This window comes from Malurus melanocephalus, unplaced genomic scaffold, assembly GCF_030028575.1.
Source record: "Malurus melanocephalus ecotype Western Australia unplaced genomic scaffold, MMel_1.1 scaffold_709, whole genome shotgun sequence".
Classification (NCBI taxonomy): Eukaryota; Metazoa; Chordata; class Aves; order Passeriformes; family Maluridae; genus Malurus; species Malurus melanocephalus.
The window spans coordinates 80,738-101,334 of record NW_026623941.1 but is presented as its reverse complement, the minus strand read 5'-3'; the positions used below and the strand labels follow the sequence as shown (position 1 = coordinate 101,334).

General features: G+C 48.2%; 1 protein-coding gene across 13 annotated transcripts in view; it reads left to right on the top strand.

Annotated features, from left to right (window-relative positions):
- The window catches only part of AAK1 (AP2 associated kinase 1), an 85,354-nt gene that overhangs the window by 30,462 nt on the left and 34,295 nt on the right, over positions 1-20,597 (top strand). For 11 of the 13 annotated variants that reach the window (XM_057384435.1, XM_057384437.1, XM_057384438.1 and 8 more), the window contains exons 5-16: positions 83-225; positions 5,241-5,362; positions 6,794-6,875; positions 8,749-8,881; positions 10,087-10,190; positions 11,139-11,218; positions 12,631-12,785; positions 12,874-13,154; positions 14,862-15,077; positions 18,197-18,441; positions 19,656-19,813; positions 20,175-20,291. In XM_057384435.1, the coding sequence (XP_057240418.1) occupies positions 83-225; positions 5,241-5,362; positions 6,794-6,875; positions 8,749-8,881; positions 10,087-10,190; positions 11,139-11,218; positions 12,631-12,785; positions 12,874-13,154; positions 14,862-15,077; positions 18,197-18,441; positions 19,656-19,813; positions 20,175-20,291 (1,836 nt within the window). The remainder of the gene's footprint in view (positions 1-82; positions 226-5,240; positions 5,363-6,793; positions 6,876-8,748; positions 8,882-10,086; positions 10,191-11,138; positions 11,219-12,630; positions 12,786-12,873; positions 13,155-14,861; positions 15,078-18,196; positions 18,442-19,655; positions 19,814-20,174; positions 20,292-20,597) is intronic. The other 2 variants (XM_057384436.1, XM_057384445.1) reach the window with 2 other exon arrangements.

Below are 20,597 nucleotides of genomic sequence, written 5' to 3'. Positions count from 1 at the left end.
TTTTGTTTTTTACTGTTGTAGTGAAATGATGTGTTGAATGTGGATTTTAATGATGTGAYTGCTGTGCTTCTGTCCCTGCCAGGGGGGCAGGTKGTGAACCTGATGAACCAACGCCTGCAGACTGGCTTCACTGAGAGCGAGGTGCTGCAGATCTTCTGTGACACCTGCGAGGCCGTGGCCAGGCTGCACCAGTGCAAGACTCCCATCATCCACAGGGATCTCAAGGTGAGCTGTGGCTGCAGGGGTGCAGCAGGGAGGGTGCATTCTCCTTGCCGTGTCTGCCCACACCCCAGTGCTGTGCTTCTCCTGCTGCTAATGAAGGAGTATGGACATAAATACACCTCTCTGCTGGAAGATAAAAAAAGAAATGAGTCTCTCATTGCTACTTACCATATGTTTGCCAKCTATAGATGTACTGAAACACAAATGTTTGTGAATAATTGTGGCTCGTGCACGTGCCAGAATGTACCTGATGAATTATTCACAGTGACCTGAAAGACTGCTGATTTAAGGTAGCTTACACAAAGTTTGCTGTGACGTTGTTTCCTGGACCCAGATTAAAAGGAGCCCTCCAGAAATGTTTGCCTTGGGGCAGGAATCCTTTTGGAAGTGGAATCTGGAGCTCTGACCATGAAAGTGTATTGTAAAACTCTCTGTGCTTAGCTGGGAACAGAGCTGGGCCAGCAGGGACAGCTCAGGAAAAATCCCATGCCTGTAATCAAGCAAACAAAAAGATGTTCCCTTTGCTCTCATCGAGCTCATAAAATGGCAGAATAAAATACTCAGCCAAGGAGGAGRCTGCCATGTGCATTTGAAATTCAGATGTGCTTTGTGGGGCAGGTTCTATTTTCAGAGCCCTCACAGATGTTTGTTTGTGCCACTRGCCATTATTTTATAGGAGCCAGAGATGTCACGTGTGCCAAGGAGTGCCAGGTAGAGCAGGGGAAAACATCCTCAGGGTTTGGTGTGCKCTGGCATGTTTGAAATGATGGTGATGCCACTGCTCAGTCGGTTTGGATATAGAAACAACTTGTGTGTCTCTTTCTAGGGAAAACAGGTGATCCCTTACCAATCTGAGACCTGGATTTAAAGCTGTGAAATCTGTGGGCAGCTTGCAGGAGTTCGGATAGGTCGGGAAAACTGGGCTGAGAGGATGAGGAACAGGACCCTCCCCAGCTGACATTAACCCTTGCCCTTCTTGGTGAATCCCTGAGGAGTTTAATGAAGAACAAACCCTGTGTATTGCAGGGAAATAAATCTGAGACATCTGTGCMGGATTAGTGAGTTGATCTGGAGTGTTCCTTGCCCTGAGTTGCAGCTGAAATGAGCTGTTAGGGGCTGGTGTCCAGCACATCGTTGCCTGCCTTRGTGAAGGGAGGTTTTGCAAGGCCTGATTTATTGTAGGCTGTGTCCAGAGTCAGAGTAGGCTCTTCTCTGCTTGAAGACATGTTTTGTGTTTGAGTAGTGTATTGTTTCTGCCATGGTGACCTCTGGGGATCTAAGTACTAAAACAGAATTAATATAATATTATAATAATAATAGAATAGACAGAATTAATAATATAATACATATTTTGACTTTGTGATAAAATGTAATACTGTGAGGGAGAGTTACAAAGCCAAGAGGGATTATGGGCCAGAGAAGTTCTGTACAAGTTGTGGGTGTAAGGAAGGACATCCATGGTGTAGGTATTTTCTTGGGGTGAATATAATGCTGCTGAAAAGGGGGCAGATGTTGCCTTTGCAGGCAGTTGTCTGGGGCTTGGARGCCTTTTTTGCCTTCCAGCTCTTTGATGTTGCTCTGGTGCTGGAGGTTCCTGYCCAGAGGGCTCTGCCAGCAGGAGGGATCCTGTGAATGAGCTTTCGGCCCTTTCACACAAGCGCAGCTGGAGGAGTTTCAGCGGCCCCTGGCTCTGGTTTTGAATTAACCCAAAGGCTTTGAGTAAAGCAGAGCAGCCTCCTGCTTGCTCAGTCCCCAGCAGGTGGGAAGTGACCAACAGCTGGGGACAGCAGCATCTTCACCCAGCATGTCTGTAGGCAAAAGGGGACATCTCCCTGTGAGTAAGGACCCAAAAAGATCCTGGGTGTGCTCAGCTGTCCCCTCCTTGGGCTGGTGGTTGGTTCAGGTCCTGTGTCATTGTCTGCTGTGCTGTACGGGCTGTGATGTTTAGTTTCATGTGCTTTGGTTGCCAGGTGTATATTGGTGCTTAATTTTCCAAAAATGAGGAAGYCCCTTGTGTGCTGCCTCTGCCCCASTTWGGACCCTGTGAGGCACTCAGCCTGCTGGCAATAGGTTTGCCTTGAGTGGTTACCTGTGCTTGTTCTTGCAGATATTTTCCTCACCCTCAGGGTTYAAGTACCACTGCTGTTGCAGGGCAGTCCCTAAGAAGTTTGTTTTTCTCCTCCTCTCTGAATAATAAGAACAATGCCTGTCTCTTTAGGGTGGGCCTTTTCACAGCAAAGAACAAATGRCCAAACCTTATGGCAACCCGTTATCATGTGCTTGCAAAGTCCCTGCTGCTGAGTCAGGGTCTGTATGAGAAATTAAACTTGTCAGACCCGAGAGGAGCAGGGTTTAGGGAGGTGGAGAGAGGGAAAAATCTGCCTAGGGCTGATGATAAAATGACACAACTACCCTACACCTGGTGGCAGTTGTTTGCATGACTTGTTTCGTGTTTAACCTTGTTTTTCCAGTCCCACATCCCTTAACTTGTGTGGTTCAAAGCACCAGTTTAGGACCAGCTTTGATTTCTGCAGGGAGAGGTCTMCTATTTCTATGAGTGATGCTTATGCTAGTCTGAACCCACCTGGTTGCAGGAGCAGGTGACTGGATGGCAGATGAGAAGATGATTTTTCCTGTAGCAGACACACAGCAGGACACACCCAGAAACTGTGTCAGTCAACCCTGAGGATGCTGTTGAGCCAAACYTCTTCTTTCCTTTCCCTACTTTCTGCAATGCCCAGGAGTTTGTGCTCTCAGGATGAGGGTGTAGTTTCTTATTCCTGTAGGAGCCCTCACAGTGTTACCCTGCTGTGCTGTTTCCATCTCTCTGCCTTCCATCAYTCTTTGTAATGCCAAGTCTTGCCCTGATGCCACCAACAAGCCTTTGCCTGGAATTTGTTTGGAGAGGTGTGATATGTCAAATTACTCAGTCCCCTCATAGTAAACCCTCGTGTTGKCCATGGCAGGAGTGTACCAAAATCAGTCAGTGCCACGTGGCATCCACTCTGTGCCATCAAACACTGCCTCAGCTTTCAAAGGTAAATMGTGAGCACTGCCAGGGGAGAGCAGGAAGTTGAAACATCTCTGAATTCAGAGACCTGACAGTGCTGGAAAGCAGCCAGGAAGTGTGTCCTGGTCATACATCCCTCCCAGATCACTGCCTGAGCTTAGGAATGACTGACCTTGAAGCCRTTGCTCTCAGGAGAGGGTCATGGGTGTAGAATCCATAACTAAAGAAAACCTCTGTCCTTATCCCTCCCCAGCATATCTGTGTAGTGGTTTTTATTACTTTAGTTCTGTCCTAGCAAAAAGAGTATTTATTTTGGAAAGACTGAAGCTAACTACACCCTGTAACCAGCAAAACTTAAGACAGCTCATCACCTCTTTTAAAGGCTTTTGTTGGGGGACTAAATCTTACTGTGTTGGGTGTGTCAAAGGCTGCAGCCAGTTCTCAGCAAGCTGGAGTGCAGCTTTCTGAGTGTTTGACCAGAAAAAGACACCTCCATACTCCTTTTAAAGACACTTTTCTTTGGTCTGGCAGTGGGTAGCAGTAATTTCTTTATTTTGCAGTTTATTTTTTCCTTCTCTTGGCATTTGCTGACCAAACCTCRTTGCTGAATAGTCCTGTGCTGATGTTTAACAAACCTTACAGGCTGTTTCAGTGAAAAATCACCTCAGATTTCTCAGCCAGATAAAGGGGGAGGACTCTTGGGGAAACGTTGGAGGAGTATTTGCTAGGAGCAGGGAATAACGCTGCCAGTGTTGATCTGCTGGGGAGAACATCTGTGTGCAGTGCTTTATTCAAAGCAGATGGATGGCAGAGGGGGAAGGAGGGTATTTAACCCTTGCTTTCAAGCCAACATTCTCCCCCTCAGCTGCTCTAATTTGGCTGCATTTTCTGATACTTAAAATGCTGACTCCTTTTTCTTTCCKTCTTGTAAAGATCATCCTTGTTGGGGAGCTCTCCTTCCAAAGGGTTTTGTTAGCAAACGCTTAGGTGGTGATTTTTTTTGAGCTGTATGAGCAGTATGTTTTATCTCGTTGTATCTGAGCATTTGACACTGATTGAAGATAAAGACATAAAAAAAAAGGTGTGTTCCCTCAGGAGAACGTGCTGTTAAAGCTGCTGTGCAGATGAGGAGTTGGAACACAGGGATGCTCTGCCAAAGCAAAGATCTCAACACAGGGTTTTACACATTTTAAGTGTGTYGAAACAGGCAATTGTCTTGGTGCATGCAAAGTAGATTTTTGTTAATGCACAATTGTGAGTATTGAGGAGAAGGTTTCTTCTGATTGTATTTATTGGTTTTATTTATTTCAGCTGTCTCAGGTGTTTGTTTCATCATTTGTTTCAGTTGCCTCTTTCAATATTTGAAAGAAAGAGGTGTTCTCAGCAGTCTGGGGGAGCCTCTGCTGCTGAGCCCCTGTTTGGGCACTGTAAGGCACCCAGCAGACTCTGAGAACAAACAAATAAATGTGAGCATGAGCTGAGCTTTGTTTTGAATTAGACCCTCAGGCACAGGTACAATGCAGGCAAAGACCTGGAGATGTGTTTTAATTTCATAAAGGATGGAAGTGTGTGTGTTGTTTGCCTCTCCTCTGCCCCACAGACAGTGAGGAGTTACTTTGTAAAGCTGGGGACAGCTTGGATTTCCTGTTCTCAGTTCAGATACCAGACCACAGCCTCCAGTAGCTCAGGAATGTTGAACTCCAGGGGCACTGGTCAGAGTTCTTGTCCTGACGTCTTACAGGAGGCAGAGAAATGTGCTTGCAGGAGAGAAGGGAGGAGTGGCAGCATGGAAGGCAGTGTTATAACTGCACTTCCATGATTTGACTTCTATTTTAGGAGATGTGACAAGAGTTTTGATGCCTGTTTTCTTTGCTGTCACATTAAGCTTTAATGTCAGATATGTCTGATATGTCTTCAGGCACTTAAAACCTTGACTCATTTGAAAAAAATCCCAAACTGAATATTTTTTTTGTCTGGGTGATTCTGTGTCTGTCTGTGATGCTTCTAGGTTGAAAACATCCTGCTGCATGACCGTGGCCACTATGTCCTGTGTGACTTTGGAAGTGCTACAAACAAATTCCAGAACCCTCAAACAGAAGGGGTGAATGCRGTCGAGGAGGAGATCAAGAAGTAAGTGTGCTTTGCCTTTTCAACTCAGCTGTAGTTTGTATTTGAAGGGTATTTTTTTCTTGTGCTGGGATTAATTTTATTCAGCCTGTTGCAGCAGATTGGCTGTGCTGCATGGCAGTGTCTGCTGYAGGTGAATGAGTGCCCTGGGGAAGGTGAAACAATAAATTGAGCTTGATGTAATTGCTTTGGACCTGGAAGACTGAGATTAATGCAGAGAAGCAGCCCCTCCTCCATGAGGCACTGACCTGTTCTGTCCTGTGCAGGGTCAGGCTGTCTCTGTCCTTCATCTGTTTTGGCTCCTTTGAGCTCCAGGCAGGGATGGCACAATCCCATTTTCCCTGAGCTCCTGCTCCCCATGGATCTGGGCACTGATTTGGGAGTGTATGGCTGATCCCCGGCTCTGCATGGCAACTCTCAGGTCTTGGAGGTGTAAATCCAGCTCCTCCTCCTGCCCCATGCAGGCAGAAGGCATGGCAGCATCTCTGGTGCCCCTTGGTGGTTTTTAAAAGGGGGAGTTCACCTGCAGTTCAATAGAACCTGGATCAGGGATGGGGCACTCTCCAGGTCCTTGGTCTTGCTTTAGTTTTGAAGTCAAACTGCTGCTTGCCACTCCTGTTAATACAACYTTCTGACTACTTAGCAATGTGTATGGATGACTCTTTTTTTGTTGGGATTCAGCTATACCTGCCTGGATTTCCTAGATTTGTTTGACTGGAGTTTTCRGAGTGCTCCTAATCTGGCATTACAGTCCCCTTGGAATGCCCTATTTGTACACTTAAGCTTACAAAACCTTTGCCTTTAGCAGTKCTTTCCTGGGATCAGGATAAGCAGCAGGCAGAGATGATAGACCTGTTGGTAGGAAATCTTACCAGAAGAGCCTTATAATCTGTGGAGCAGTTTCCAGCTTTTCTGCTTGTTGTGATCTGTTAAGATGCAGCAGATTCTTGCTGTAGTTTGAGGGACACAATGACTCTTCACTTACTTACTGTGGCTCTGAGCAGGAGTCCTGGTGTGGAAATCTATGTTTTAGGATCCACATATCCAGCTAGTTACAATCTCTGTAATACAGTTGGCCGCAGCCCCACACTGAGGGCATTGAAGAGGACATTTGATTACTGACCTTATTAATGCTTTGAATCCTTGACTGTTTCTGTTCTGGTGCTCAAAATGACTGTACAGCTTTGTGGTGAATCCTGCACTTTAGAAAGGATTGTGGTTACTGTTTTGACTTCCCAGGGCAGTCTGAGGGGTGTTTTATTGTTTGAGGTATGTAGCAGGTGATGCTGTTAGAAGATTTTTCTGACAGATACCTTTAGCATCCTTTCYCTAAAATKATTAGAGKAAGAGTGAATTTTGAATTTTTGGGRCTATGACTTAGTGAAAATGCATCTGATATCCCTTTTGAACTCCCTGAACCATCCTCCCCTGCAGGTACACGACGTTATCGTACAGAGCACCAGAGATGGTCAACCTATACAGTGGCAAACTCATCACTACAAAAGCAGACATATGGGTACGTATGGAAACCACAGGGCACCCTCCAGCCAGGCTGCAGCTGCTTTCATTCCATGGCAGGGAAACTGGGTTGGCCTCGTTTTCTAAGAGCCTGGACAGTTTCTGAATAAAGAATTCCTCTTATGATGTGTTTGATGAGCTCCTGCTGAGCMGGGAGGCACTGGAGAAGATGTGTGTGCTCCTCCTGTGTGGTTTGAGTTTAGAGATGTATGAAACTCGAGGTTTGAATAGGGCAAATGTGATTTCATATCTTAAGAGTTAAAACAGAAAATTCAGAGTATTGTGGCTTCTTGTGTCTGGGTTGGGTTGTAAGTATGTGAAATCAAATTCTCAATTCTGGTCAGAATTGARKAGAAACCTGAGAAAATGGACCTTGYCCTCAGCAGCAGTAGTGTGCTAATCCTGTGTAACACAGGGCTGAGTTGTCAAACTGGCCAAGGGCCAAACTTCTACACTGTTTCTGATGATCAGAGCAGTCCTGCCATGCTCTTCATGGTGAGAGTAAAATCCAKCTGTGGTGGAATGCATTCCTGGCTAACCTGATCAGGCTGGGAAGGCATCTTTGGGTGGGACATAGGTGAAGAAGAGCCTGTGCTGTTTGGAGTGTAGTGGCAATTCAGCACATGTTTGTAAGTGTTTAARATACTAATTGGGAGCATGTTTTGTGGTTTTCAGAGCCTGGAGCTAGGAAGTAACATGGCAGAAGCAGAAAAAGAGGGTTTTGATGTATTTTCAGTAGTTCTGTGTATACAAGAGGGAGAATTGCTGGTGTTAGATCTTCTGGAAGAGTCCCTTGTCCTCAGTGATTCTGGGTGGAACTGGGGAAACAGCAGCTCCTGTAGGAGCACGTTTCACCATGGGCTCTGTAGGATCAGACCCTGCATTGTGCAGGGTTACTGGCCTGGAGTGAGTAGGAGGGTATGTCACAGCTGGGACAGCAGGAAAAGACAGTCTGGGCCTCAAAGGCAGTCAGAGGAGAAGCAGGATTTGCACTCCTTCCTGTGATAATGTGGRAAGAAGGAGATCCAAAGGCTCTGCTCTTCCTGGCATGGCAGGACTTCTGTTCCAGTGACATTTGGAGCATTTCCAGAGCTGTGTGTRGTGGTGAGCATGGTGTGGCCTCAGCTTCCAGGCCTGTTCAGTGCTTGTCCTGATGGAAACCTCCCTTTGCCTTAAATCTTATCAAGATTATTTTAAAGCAGAGAGCAATTTAATTGTGAAACCCTGTGACAAAAGAGATGAGCTGATCATGAGTTGCTTAGGATTAGGAAATGTTTCTTGTTCCCCCCTCTGAGATGGTAGGAGTGTTTCATAATTAGTCCTTTGTGCAAAAAACTGTTTTCTTTTGCAATAGGTGGTGGTTCTTGCAGCCAAAAGCAGCATGGCAGTGAAGGGAAGGGTGGTAGAGCCTGGCAGGCTGCAGAATGAGCTGTACTTCCCTGGCATTTATTTATAACAGTTGAAAGGTTGTTTCAACTTAATCTTGAAAACAGTTTGGGTTTCTCTTTGTCAGAATAAATGTATTAAGGATGATGGTTGCCATTTATTTGTGCTATTACTTTACTCTTTCTTCCCAGTGTGTGGTAGAAAGACTTTGCCTGTTTAATGACTGGAAGGGTCACGCTCTGCAGAGCTGTGGGGAGTGCAATGATGAACAATCCCCCACATCAGTGTCTCAGCCTAACAAGGGAGAGCTCTGCATGGATTCAGCTTCCCCTGGAGCTGTGCCTGGCTCAGGTCTCTCCCAGGGTGTTGGTGCAGCCCTGACATCACCAGGACCCTCCCTGCTTCCTGCCTTGCTGTTGGAGTTGTGCCGTGCCCGGCTTGGCTCTGTTTGGTAAATCCTTGCCCTGTTGTCTCTCTCTCTCCAGGCCCTGGGCTGTTTGCTGTACAAGCTGTGTTACTTCACCTTGCCCTTTGGGGAGAGCCAGGTGGCCATTTGTGATGGCAACTTCACCATTCCAGACAACTCCCGGCACTCCCAGGACATGCACTGCCTCATCCGTGAGTGTCTGACGGTGCCATAACCCATTGCCAGAGCTCAAAAAAACACAGGGGTTCTGGTCTTATCTCCCCTGTCCYTACAGTAAAACCAGAAGTTTTTCTGTTCTTTTCAGGAAGCTTGCTTGCACATGGGTGGTTAAAGTGATCTTTTAGTAGCTTAGGAGATCACTGTTGTAGAGACAGTCATGACAAAGAGATTCYTGTTTGGCCAGGCTGGAGAGAGCTCTGTGGAAAGGCAGCAACACAGACAACCATTTGGTTTGAGTCCTACAGAAATTTGCACAATAAGCCTATTTATGCAGAAACGTATTTCTCCAGTAATAAATCTGTTTGGGTAAGGAACTGAAAAGACCGCAGTGACTTAGGCTAGTGATAAGAATTCATCTTCTGTGAACTGGGAAACAGAACTGAAATGATTTATAAATAACACACTGACTATAGTGAACGTGCAATAAAGTGTACAATGCACTACTCTTGGCAAAGCTGGGGCAGCTCTCTTGTTTCCAGCACAGCATTTGCTTTTTCTCTTTTCCTAGCCACAGTCTTGATTCACACAGAGTTGGGTGTGTTTGCAGAGCAGTCTGGTATTTTCTTTGCTTATGTGGGGGTATCTGCAGTGGTGTCTGTGGCTGCCCCTCTGACACTCTGGAGCTGGATCGAGCCCTTTTCATGTGGGTTCACTTGGAAGTGCCCAGTCCAACCCAGTGCTATTCCCTGACCAGACAGCATTTCCCCTCCTTGCCCCAGAGGCTTTGGTACCAGCTGCACATTGGTCACAGCTCTGCTGGAAAATATGTCCTGGTCCATCCTGACTGTCCTGCCCTGTTCCCAGCTGAGCCCACAGTCAGCTCAGCCCTGCTGAGCCTGCACTGACCTTATGCTTTGAAGGAGACGGGACACCCTGGCTGTGCCAAGTGTAGAGTCATGGAAGTGGTTGGGTTGGAAGGGACCATAAAGCTCATCCAGTTCTACCCCCTGCCATGGGAGGGACACCTTCCACCATCCCAGGCTGCTCCAAGCCCTGTCCATCCTGGCCTTGGACACTTCCAGGGATCCAGGGGCAACCACAGCTTCTCTGGGCACCCTGTGTCAAGGGCTCAGCACCCTCAGCATAAAAAATTCCTTTGTTGTATCAAGCCTGATGTGCTGCCACAGCTGCATCTGTGTGTCCTGTTGCTCTGATATTGCATCTCTGTCTCTTCAAGGGTATATGCTYGAGCCAGACCCTGATAAGAGACCTGACATTTATCAGGTCTCCTACTTTGCGTTCAAACTGGCCAAGAAGGAGTGCCCGGTGCAGAATGTTCAGGTGAGCACAGAGGAGTGGCCTGAGGGAGGGCACTGGGAGGGGCTGGGGAGGCAGTTGCTGAATATTGAGCATTTGGCTCTATTCTGTTGCTTGTTCCTCAGTTCTGTAATTAGGAGAGTCTTCRTGTTTGTAACTACCATGGCTGTTTGGTTTGGATGTTTTGAGTCGGGAATCAGAGTTTCTCATGTTACCCATTTCTGTTTTTCTCTAATTTACCTCCTCACCCAGTCACCAGTGTGAGGCAAACCAAGAGATCTTGTGCATGTGAACGTGRAAAATTAGGCCATGTTTGGGAAACCAATTTGATTTTCAGGCATACTCATCATAGCATGTGTAATTTGGCCTGCACTTGGGTTTAAACACAGGAGTTCTGGGACTTGGCATTTGAACTGCATCAAACTTTACACAACCATCTGCCCCTTCTTAATGTGTCTTTAAAGACTTCAGCTGAAAAATAGAGTTGATARTTGTTTTCTTATGTTGTTATGGACACCTGTAACAGATACTTTATTTTGTTGTTTCCACATAAATAGAAACTTGGGGTTTTTTTCCCCCCATGTTCAGGTGCTTTATGRTCTTTATGAATAAGAGATGGTTTGGGTACTATTATGCCTGTATTTCTATGGCATCATTAATAAATATTGTTACCACTGTCCCTGGGTTGTCTTTTCAAAATACCCAGGTTGTGCTGTGGAGCTTTGTGTTCATACTCCGTGTGTAATAAATGGTCAGAAAGCTTAGCCCTCTTTTCATCCATTATAAAGACTCTCCCAAACTACTTGCTTCCCATGACATGAATTTTGGGATGTTTATCATGTGTCCAGCATGAGGAGAAATTGTTTTGGGGATCTCCAAATCTCCCTGTTTTATTGTGATGTTTTTGCACATTATTTCTGACTCTCTTTTCTGTCCTTAAAATGCCAAATTCTGTGATTTTGGGATCTGCAGAACTCTCCAATCCCTGCTAAACTCCCAGACCCAGTTAAAGCAAGTGAAGCTGCTGCAAAGAAGAGTCAGCCAAAGGCCAGGTAACTCCACCTGCTTTTTGCTCCCCTCTTTTGTTGCCTGTTGTTTCTCCTGTTTATTAGGAAAGGTGTATTTAACTCCTTCCTTTGGGACTTGAGTTGCCAAGTGGGGACARGCACTGCGGTCCTGGGGCTTCTCCAGTGCCAGGAATGGTCCTGAGCTCATGGGTCTGAAAGGCAGCAGATGGAGATGCTGGGGCAGTTTGTCTGCAGGGAGATGGGATTTGGCCACTGCTCAGCAGGGCTCAGCAGCTCTTCATCCCCAAGGCTCTGTCTGGCAGCAGCCCTTGGGTGAATCCAGTGTGTCCATCAGAAACGTGGGAATACCTGAGAGAAGAGTCAGGGCACAGACTGCAGCTGCTGCAGAGGGTCTGCAATTGGCCCAAAGAGCAGGAGAAACTGCATCAGGCTCTGCTGCTGGGTCTGACCCTCACACACCATAACCTCACCTGATGGGTGCTGCACGAACCTGCTGTGATTTCTGCAAGAAATGTTTGCTTGTAATTTCTTTGTGGGGAAAACACAAAAGCCCAGTTGCCTCCCTCTGAAGAGCACAAGGAGTGTGGAAACCACTGTAGTGCTGAAGGTTTTCTGCTGCTGCTGCTTGCTCTGCTTGTGTTTCTGTAATTGAGACTTCCTATCTCTGCTGGACAAATCCAGTCTGTTATCACAGTACAGAGGGAGCAATGGGCACTCCAAACACAGTTTTCTTGGTTTTCTTCAGTCTCTAAAGTGGAATGTCTCCCAGAAGCCTGCCCTTGTGTTCATGATTGAGCACAGTTCCTCTCCCATTAGTCAAGTTTGTCAGCTATCAGGAGCAATGTGATATCAAATATTCGTTAGTTATCAAGAACAATTTGATATATAAACCACTGTGTTCACAGAAGCCTGAGGRGATGGCTGCTCCTCTCTCTTGCTGTGCATTTTTGGAGCTCAGTAAACATTGAGCAGMGATCAGAAGAGTTCAGTGACCTGATTCTGGGGTAGATGTAGCAAAGTTAAAGTACATCTAAAGATGGCAATTYAGACAACTCTGCCCAAAGGTACCAGCTGCTCATGAGCTAATTTGTGTCCTTCATGTGCTCATTCAGAGCTCTGAGTGGATTCAAGCAATATGTTGTAGGAAATAGTTGAATAAGTTGAGTGGATTTGACAAGTCCCAGCTGTCCAACAGGAGAAGATGCCACAATTGGCAGAGAAGACAGAATGATAGAGTTGGATTAATTGTTGTGAATGCATCCAGGAGATTTTACTGTGCTTGGTGTTTCTGGGTTCCCCACAAGTGTTTGACCTTTGTCAGTCACACATGGCTGAGGTGTGGGTGAGTGCTGAACCGTGCTGTSTGTTCTGTGCACCAACTGCCCAGCTCACAAGCTGTGTTCTCACTGCCCTCCCTTCTCTTCCTTCCTCAACAGGCTCACAGACCCCATCCCCACAACAGAAACGTCCATAGCACCCCGCCAGAGACCTAAAGCAGGACAGACCCAGCCCAACCCTGGAATTCTGCCCATCCAGCCAGCCCTGACGCCCAGGAAGAGAGCCACGGCCCAGGCAGCCATTCAGCCCCAGGGTGAGCAACATGTCTGTGTGGTTCCTGCATGGCTGTGTGCCTCAGGGCTGTGCTGCACACTGACCTAACACCGTGTTTCTCGTTGCAGTTGCAGGCCCAGCTGCCCTGGGCAGTGCTCAGCCCTCGGTCCCTGCCAGTGCCCCCCAGCCCAAGGCAGCCCCCCAGCAGCCTGCAGCCCAGCCCCAGGCCAAGCCAGCCCCAGCCCCCCAGGCACAGCCCCAGGTCCCTGCAGCACAGCCCCAGGCCACCCCTCAGCATCAGCAGCAACTTTTCCTCAAGCAGCAGCTCCTGCAGCAGCAGCAGCAGCAACAACAGCAGCAGCAGGCTGCCTACTTCCAACAGCAGCAGCAGATGATGCAGGCACAGCAGGTGGGTGTATGCGGCCGGGTTCATCACATCTCTGTGTCTGCAAGGCTGGAGCTTTGTGTTTATAACAAAGTTCCTGTTTTTTTTGAGGGAATAGGTGAAGTTTTTTGGCATTTTCAGTGTGTCCCCCCAAGTCCTCTAGCAAGATTTGCTCTCTACAAATACCTGAAAGGAGGTTGTAATGAGGGGAGGTTGTCTTTTCACTTGAAACATGGCAGAAAAGACCAGGAGGAAACAACCTCAAGCTGTGCCAGAGRAAGTTTAGATTAGATGTAAGAGAAAACTTTGTCACTGAAARGGGTCAGGCATTGGAATGAGTTGCCCAGGGARGTGGTGGAGTTGCTGTCTCTGGGAGTGTTCAGGAGGCATCTGGATGTGGCACATGGGGACATGGTTTWGGGGTGACAATGGTGCTGTTGGACTYAAWGATCTTGAAGGTCTCTTGTAGCCTTGATGACTCTGGTTTGCTTTTTGCTACATAGAGCTGGTATTTGTAGCTGCCAGTGTGGAAATTCTTGGGCTGTTGAGTGCAAACGTAAAATCAGCTGTGCTGGTTGAGGTGTTACAGCTCCAAGTGTTTCAGGGTCTTGAGGTCGATACTCATCTGATGAGCAGGGGGTACAATTTCTCTTCTGCTATGAGAGGCCTTGTGTGCTTTTGCAGAGGTCAGAGTTGGGTCTGGTTTTTGGCAGATTCTGATAAGGAGTTCCCTGAACACGTGATAAGTTACACAGAGATGACACTCASGTGCTCATCTAAAGTGTTCCTAGTRGCACAGATCTCTGCTAAAGTGTGTTTAACAGGGTAAGCAAAAGAGCAGTGAGTCCTCCTATCCTGGGGAAAGGATGTGCATGTGTTAGAGGAGGTCTAAAGGAAGCCATGGAGATGATTTGGGGGCTGGAGCATCTCTRCTAAGGAGACAAACTGGGAGAACTGGAGGTGCTCAGCCTGGAGAAGTTTCTTTGAGACCTTACTGTTGTCTTCCAGTGTCTAAATGAGCTTTTAAAAAGGAGTGAGAGAGACTTTTGGTATGGGCAGATAGTGACAGGAMAATGAGGGGATGGTTTTGAGCTGCCAGAGGGCAGGGTTAGATGGGATACTGGGAAGGAATCCTTCTCTGTGAGGGTGGGCAAGCCCTGGCACAGGGTGCCCAGAGCAGCTGTGGCTGTTCCTGGCAGTGTCTGAGAATGGGGTTTGGAGAGCCCTGGGATAGTGGGAGGTGTCTCTGCCATGGCAAGGTGTGGAGTGAGGAACTAGATGGTCTGTAAGATCCCTTTCAGCCCCAATCATTCCGTTGTTCTGTGAAAGTTTCAGAACTGATAAAAATGGAGCAGGGATTTTGGGACCACAGGAGAGTCTGTGCCGTGGGAGTCCCTTCTGGGCAGTGTTCTGTGTTAGACCAGAAGGTTCCTCCAGCCCTCTGCAGTTGGTCTCTAGGCTACTGCTTGGAGATTACCTGTAACCAGTGCTGTGCTGGCCCCTGGTCCTGTGGACGTTCCCAGTTCCCACCACCCACCCATCATCTCAACCAGTGGTTGTTTCCCAGTTCCCATTGATGCTCCCCAGTCCTGTGGAGGTTCTCAGTTCCCACCACCCATCCACCCTCTCAACCAGTGGTTGTTTCCCAGTTCCCATTGATGCTCCCCAGTCCTGTGGAGGTTCTCAGTTCCCACCACCCATCCACCCTCTCAAGCAGCGGTTGTTTCCCAGTTCCCAGTGATGCAGCAAGGAGCACCTGCACAGCAGCAGCTGATGCAGAACTACTACCAGCAGCAGCAGCAGCAGCAGCTGATGGCCCAGCAGGCAGCCATGCAGCAGAAGACCACAGCAGCAGCAGCAGCAGCAGCTCAGCAGAAGCAGCAGCCTCCAGTGCAGCCCCAGGCCCAGCCCAGTGCGACACCGCCGGCACAGCCACAGGAGCAGGGGGTGAGACCTTGGGGGAAGGAATGGGCACTGCCACTTGGGCTGCTGGCAAATGCTCCTCTGCCAGGTCCTGCATGTTGGGGACACCTCAGCTGGCTTTTCARACCCACAGAGCCCAGATAACAGATGCCAGGAGAGGTTTGGGTTGGATATTAATAATARTAATTTCTTYACCCAAAGGGYTGTCTAGCTCTGGCACARCTGTCTAGGACAGGGGTGSATACSCCATTCCTGRGGGAATTCAAYARATGTTTAGATGTGGCACTTGGGTGCATGGGTTATTGATGGCCTTTGTAGTTCTGGAGAAATGTTTGGACTTCATGACTTTAGAGGGCTTTTCTGACCCAAACAATTCCATAGTTCTGGGGCCTGCTTAGTAATAACTCAGTCATTACTGAGTCACAGGTGTCGGTGCTGACCTTACTGCCTCAGAGGTGTGCRGTTGTTTGGATTTCTCATTCCAGCAGGATGCTGGATTCCAGAATTGTGCTCTAGGTTCATAGAAAGAAGATGAGTAATGGGTGAGTAGAAAGCAGTTGAGGAAATCTTAAGTAGCTGTTTGGTGCAGCTTTTTTCCCTCCCCTGTCACATTGCCATAGAAGACATGGGAGAAACTCTTCTGAAAAATATTTGTACTTAATACACCAGGATAGGCAGCAGGCACCAGAACTACTTGATGTTGCAGCTTGTTGGGAAAACTTCTGTCTGATATTTAAAGGAAGACATAAACAGCTTCCTGGTTGTTTGCAGCATTTGGTTAGCTTTTTAAGAAATGCAATGGGAAGGAGACTTTTCGAAGGAGACTTTTGAAAGCACTGTATCTAAAAATAAATAAATCAATCATCCACTTTACTAATCATCTGAACATGCACCTAAAATAAATGCTCTTTACTTGATGGAAAATATATCTGTGTGCAGAGGAACAGGCAACTGCCCGTAGGGAGAGGCAGGGAGCTGTGCCAGAGGGCCAAAGTGCTCTGCAGTGCAGTGGGAGGAAGCTGTGCCTCTTGCTTCAACTCCTGTGCAGTGCCATTCACTCTTGCCTGCTCCGAGGGCTGTCCCTAATTCCAGCTGTGTGCTGGGAGGAAACCTGGGCACCAGACACGAGGAGGCTGCCTGTGTTTGTGCTGTGCCAGGCTGCAGATGTGCAAAGCAAGCRGTGTCTGATGACAGCKCACTTSAGGTGCTTGTCCCTGSCAGTGTTCAGGGCCAGGCTGGATGGGGTGAGTGGCACCCCTGCCCATGGCACAGCATAGAACTAGATGATCTTTCAGGTCCCTTCCAACCCAAACCATTGCATGATTCTGTTATTTCAAAGGTACACAGCTGTTTGAGTCCAGGCTAAGGGKCACTCTGTGCTGGCTTGTTTGTGAGCTGCCATGACACAGTTAATTCCCCTCTCCAACATGTTTCCCAGGCAGTGACATCAGGAGTTCATTTGACTAATAAACTGCATAATCCATGACCTGAGTGGTGCTGGGGCAGCTGTTTGCTCTGCTCTCTGATGTGTTTTAGGGCTCTGCCATGTCCCTCCTTTGCTGTTTCATTTCCAGCCCTGGGTGGGCGACGCGCTCAGAGCTGTTGTGTTCCTGATCTTGTTCCTGCACTGGTGAATGACCTGGGGCAGGTCAKTTTATTGAAGTTAGTGAGAGATTTTCAGTACATGCAGGTTTTGAGTGAGGCCCATTATTATGCTGTTCCTTTTAAAGCAGAAATGCCTCAAATGGAGCACTGAATCAGGAGCTTTGCTGTGATTTGCTAGCAAAAGAACTGTCTTAATTTTATTAAATCAGCTGGCTTGAAAATCAGCCTTRTTCCCTTCGTAGGCTGATCAGAATGGATGCATCTGGACACTTTTCTGCTCCTGCAGCAGTCAGGAGGGAAAAAACAGTAGTTGGCTCATTTAAAAAATGATGGTGAAACCCGGTCTCTGCAGAGCAGAGTCTCTGAGCAGAAGATTCCTAGCCAGGACCTGTCAAAACCTTTTCACGTTAGGAGATTTCAGCTTAATAAGCTCYGCCTTCATTTCTGTGGCGATTTCGGCGCTGTCTGTTTCTCTCTGAGCACCAAATGTCCTGTTCTGCAGTGACCTACATAGGGAGGTGGGTGCATGGGGAGCAGGCAGGTCACTCTGCCTCTCTGCTGTCAGTGAGTGTGCCTGAAATGCCAGAGGAAAAGCAGGACAGCTCCCTGTTTTTTGACTTCTCCCACTGGGCCTGTAACCCCCTCCTGTTGCCCTCTTAGGTCTCTCCAAATCCTTCATCTTGGTTGGAGAAGGCCTGGGAACAGGGAGGTACTGCCCAGGCAGGGGAGGTGACATGCACAGCTTGCTGCTCCTTGCATTCCAGTTCTCCTGCTTTAAACCCTTGATACCTCACTGACAGACATTGTGAAAAATCACAGTCACAAGTGGCGCTGTTGTTTTTCTCTATAAAACCATTTTTCACATATTTATGGGTTTGTGAATATAACACAAGACTAAGGCAATGGAAAAATAAAATCAGTGTGAGGAAACCCATTGCAGTTTCCAAAGGSTTTGTAGCTGGGTTGTCTTGGCTCACACATAAACCAAATCTTCCTAGTTTTCTCCTCCGAATTTTAATGACAAACGTTGCTTCTGTGGTCCTTGCTTTCTTTTATTTTTCCTTCCCCCTAAGYAAAAGGTTTTACACAGGATTTCTGCACAAGACCTCCACCCCTTTATGCATTTGACCCCAGTCACGTTACCTGCTAAAGGCAGTGCTGTCTTTCACCTTCTCCCCACTCAGCGTGTCCCTGTGACAAGACTCCTGTGCACTGTGATCTGGGTTCACCTCTGCTCTGTATCTTGGCCTCTCTACCCTTGAGCAGGTTTGAGCCCAGGCAGCCTTTACCAAGTCCTAACAGAGGTTTTACCTCCAGAGCTGCACCACAGAAAGGGGAGAGAGAATCTGCCTGTGCAGTAATGCTCAAACACTGCAGAGCAGCAAATGCCCCCCGACACGATTCCTTTGTTTGTCTGGGTTTTCCCCTCCAGACCGTTCCTGTCCATGACTCCAAGGTCGGGTCCTCCAGCACRCAGCTATTTTCTCCTCGCAGCTGCTGTTCCCAACCAAGGATGCTGTGCTTTCTCCCTCTGGCAGGCACAGGCCCAGGCCCAGGCACAAGCGAGGCAGCAGCAGCCGCAGCAGAAGGCTCAGGGCACAGCCCCAGCACAGGGGCAGAAGCAGGGCTCGCTCACGCCRCCGTCCTCGCCCAAGGCACAGCGCGCCGGGCACCGCCGCATCCTCAGCGATGTCACCCACAGCGCCGTGTTCGGAGTGCCCGCCAGCAAATCCACACAGCTCCTGCAGGCAGCTGCTGCTGAGGCCAGCCTCAACAAATCCAAGTAGGTGCTCTGGGATTGCTGTGGGGTCAGCCCCAACAAATCCAAGTAGGTGTTCTGGGATTGCTGTGGGGTCAGCCTCAACAAATCCAAATAGGTGCCCAAGGATTTGGTGTGTGGGGTCAGCCTCAACAAATCCAAATAAGTGCCCAGGGATTGATAAGGGGTCAGCCTCAACAAGTCCAAGTAGGTGCCCAGGATCTCAGTGTGGGGTTCAGCCTCAACAAATCCAAGTAGGTGCTCTGGGATTGGTGTGGGATCAGCCTCAACAAATCCAAGTAGGTGCTCTGGGATTGGTGTGGGGTCAGCCTCAACAAGTCCAAGTAGGTGCTCTGGGATTGCTGTGGGGTCAGCCCCAACAAATCCAGATAGGTGCCCAAGGATTTGGTGTGTGGGGTCAGCCTCAACAAATCCAAGTAGGTGTTCTGGGATTGGTGTGAGGTCAGCCCCAACAAATCCAAGTAGGTGCTCTGGGATTGGTGTGGGGTCAGCCTCAACAAGTCCAAGTATGTGCCCAAGGACTCGGTGTGGGGGGTCAGCCTCAACAAGTCCAAGTAGATGCCCAAGGACTTGGGGTGGTTGGAAAACTGGGTCAGGCTCTGAGAGGTGTCCAACACAAAACTCCGAATGGCACAAAACTCTGAGTTCTGAGTGAGTCTTTGCCTTCAAGGCCTCAGTTTAGGGTTTGGCAGAAAGTGCTGAAAAATTTGCCCCAAAGTCCTCATGAGTCCTCTGTACTCCTCAAAAGCTTTGAATGAGCAGGGCGTACTCTGGCTTATAAAACCAGTGTCATTTCAACCCTTCACCAGTAGCCCTGATGTGCACTTCATTCTCAATGCTTGGTCCTTGTGCTTTCTGAAGGCTGGACTTGATGGTCTTAGAGATCTTTTGCAACCTTAATGGAGCTGTGATTCCCTAGGAGTACTTGCTAGACTACTTTTACAGTGTCTACAGGCAAGAAGCCTTTGTCTGGGCACTGCTGACAGCTGCTCCCTTTGGGATGCTCAGGATGCTGTTTTTAACCCCTGCATGCCCAACTTGCTGAAGAGCAGATGAGGCTGAGTCTCCCAAGCTCCTGAGTGTGCGACTGCAGTAACTTCTACTGAATGTTTGATTTGCGAAATCATTAGGTGCAGTAGCTTGGAGCAGCTGATAGTGCTGGCCAGAGGTTTTCAGGTGGGTGATTAATGGCTCTTGTTTGGGKTGATCATGTCCAGGTCTGCTTCCACCACACCCTCGGGCTCGCCAAGGACCTCGCAGCAGAATGTCTACAACCCTCCCGATGTCTCCACGTGGAACCCCTTTGATGAYGACAACTTCTCCAAGCTCACAGCTGAGGAGCTGCTGAACAAGGACTTTGCAAAGCTGGGGGACGGTAGGTCCATGGGCTGGTTTAACCAACCCCTGCCTGCTCTGGAAGGGAAGGTGCCATGGGATGGGGATGCTTTTGGGCAGGGGCTGCTTGCATGCCCCATATTATTACAGTCCTCTGCYTAAATCCTTGGGATTTCTTTCTGTTTGCAATTCAGTGGTGCCTCAAATGCAGAAGTTTCAGCTGCTTTGGCAGTAYTCTTCCTCAGTTGCCTGTGGAAGCTGCAGTTTAAACTCTGCTTCATCTGCAAGTTGGAATTTGCACGAAGGGACTTAAATCACATAGTGAACAGTGTCCTAAAAATATAGATAAGCAACCTACTTTCAGAGTGGAAGTTTTTCCYTTAACTCTGTGTGCATTCCAGGGAAAGCTCCAGAAAAGACGGGCAGTTCCACAGAGAACTTGATGCCAGGTTTCCAGCCCGCTTCGTCTGCAGCCCAGGCAGATGCGTTTGGTGGCTCTTCCTTCACTGCTGGGGCAGGTGAGTCTGGGAGCATGAACCATATGGAATGGCAGCTCTTGGCCATAACATAYTTGAAAGGAATTAAAACTGATAGAAACTGAGCTGGGCCTTGGCACTGAGAGCTGCAGGGAATAGGGTTGTCACTTCAGTACAGGAGGGAAGGTACGAAAGATGCATTCCCTTGTCACAGCTGAGTGGCAGAGACAGGASACACTGTCTGGAGGCAGAGGTGGGGCTTGTGGTGAGGGAAGAAACTGAAGGAGCACCTGAAGTTCCAAGGAAGCTTTCTCAGTGTGTGGAAGTTCATGGAGCCCATGATGAGTA